The 1,299-nt window shown below is 47.0% G+C and overlaps 1 protein-coding gene across 1 annotated transcript in view; it reads right to left on the bottom strand.

Annotated features, from left to right (window-relative positions):
• Nucleotides 1-963, bottom strand: part of ZRSR2 (zinc finger (CCCH type), RNA binding motif and serine/arginine rich 2) — a 14,014-nt gene extending 13,051 nt beyond the window's left edge. Inside the window, exon 1 of the mRNA XM_015417583.1 lies at nt 905-963. Within this exon, the coding sequence (XP_015273069.1) occupies nt 905-963 (59 nt within the window). The remainder of the gene's footprint in view (nt 1-904) is intronic.
• Nucleotides 964-1,299: the final 336 nt, after the last annotated feature.

Raw genomic sequence — 1,299 nt, 5'->3', positions numbered from 1 at the left:
TAATTTGGCCCTGAAGTTGCTGTTACAACACCCATTTCACAGAAGACACCAACTGTTGCATTGATTGACAGTGATAATAAAAGGCAGAGTACAGTTTGAACCCCAAGTACCAATACTCACCTCAAATCAACCCCCTTTCAATTAATTTATATAAAAATATTAATTTCCTTGGGGGGGGGGGGGGCTGGCAACCCTAGATCTACCCAATCATCCTCCCTGAATGATCCACAGGACTGCAAACACCTCTGGTCCTGGGAAGAATGGACTAGTGGCATACCAGTCAGCAACTGCCATACCAAGGGCAGCAACAGAATAACAACTGAACACAACTGTATGGGCGGGGTGTGTTAACATAGTGGCAATGGGAAAGCTAGAAGAAGAAAAATACTATATTCAGAAGGCGAGTTTATTAGACTGAAAGCTGCTTTGAAGATCGTATGGTCAAGACGAGGGCAGATTTTATCCGAAATTGTTTTGGTTTTGATTACGATCTGGTTTGGAAGCTCAACGGTAGGAAAGCGAACACGTTCTCCGATCAACACTTCCTGAGTTCTTCCTTGTACTTCCCTGCACGTGTATAAAAAATCCAGTACTGTTTGAACTATACTGTAGTCTCTGGCTTTTCTGTGAAACACACATGAAAGTGATGCCTTAATAAGGATATCGGGGGAGAAAACACAGAACCCGACGCCGGGAAGGTTTCCCAGTCAGAATCCTCCTCGCTTTAATCCACCGTTACATAGCCTTTGCTTTCTCTCCGTCATCTACAGCGGTCCACTGAAGGCGCGACCAGGGCGAGGAGGCATCTGGAGCCCAGCTGAGGCCCGGTCCTTCGGAACCGAAGCCGGACCCAAACACTGGACGCTGTGCCTCTACCACCACCTTCCCCCCCCCCCCTTTTTACCTCAGTCTCCCAGACCCTCTGGTAGTCGCCAACAGTGACGGCGATACGGGCGCCGCCATTTTACAGGGGTTCCAGTTTAGTCACATGATTAAAAGCCACCGGACATGACATGACTAACTTCCGTGGGCGGGCGCTGTTAGAACTGAGCCAAGAGAGACATGCATAAACACTAATAGGAAAGCTGAAGTTATCGGAGCTATTGTAGATAATAGATATCTAATGGGTATTAAATTGAATGACACAGTTTATCATAGAGATGCCTCATGATAAAGCGACGGCTATTCTGCACCCTTAGAGCATCCTTCATCCTCGTGTGAGACTGTGTCATCCTAAACCGAGTTAAAAGGTAAACGTAAAGGTTCCCTTGCTCGAAAGCCAGTCGAATCCGACTCTAG

This window comes from Gekko japonicus, unplaced genomic scaffold (genome assembly GCF_001447785.1).
Source record: "Gekko japonicus isolate JY-2015 unplaced genomic scaffold, Gekko_japonicus_V1.1 scaffold18, whole genome shotgun sequence".
Taxonomy (NCBI): Eukaryota; Metazoa; Chordata; class Lepidosauria; order Squamata; family Gekkonidae; genus Gekko; species Gekko japonicus.
This window is presented reverse-complemented; position numbering and strand designations above follow the sequence as displayed.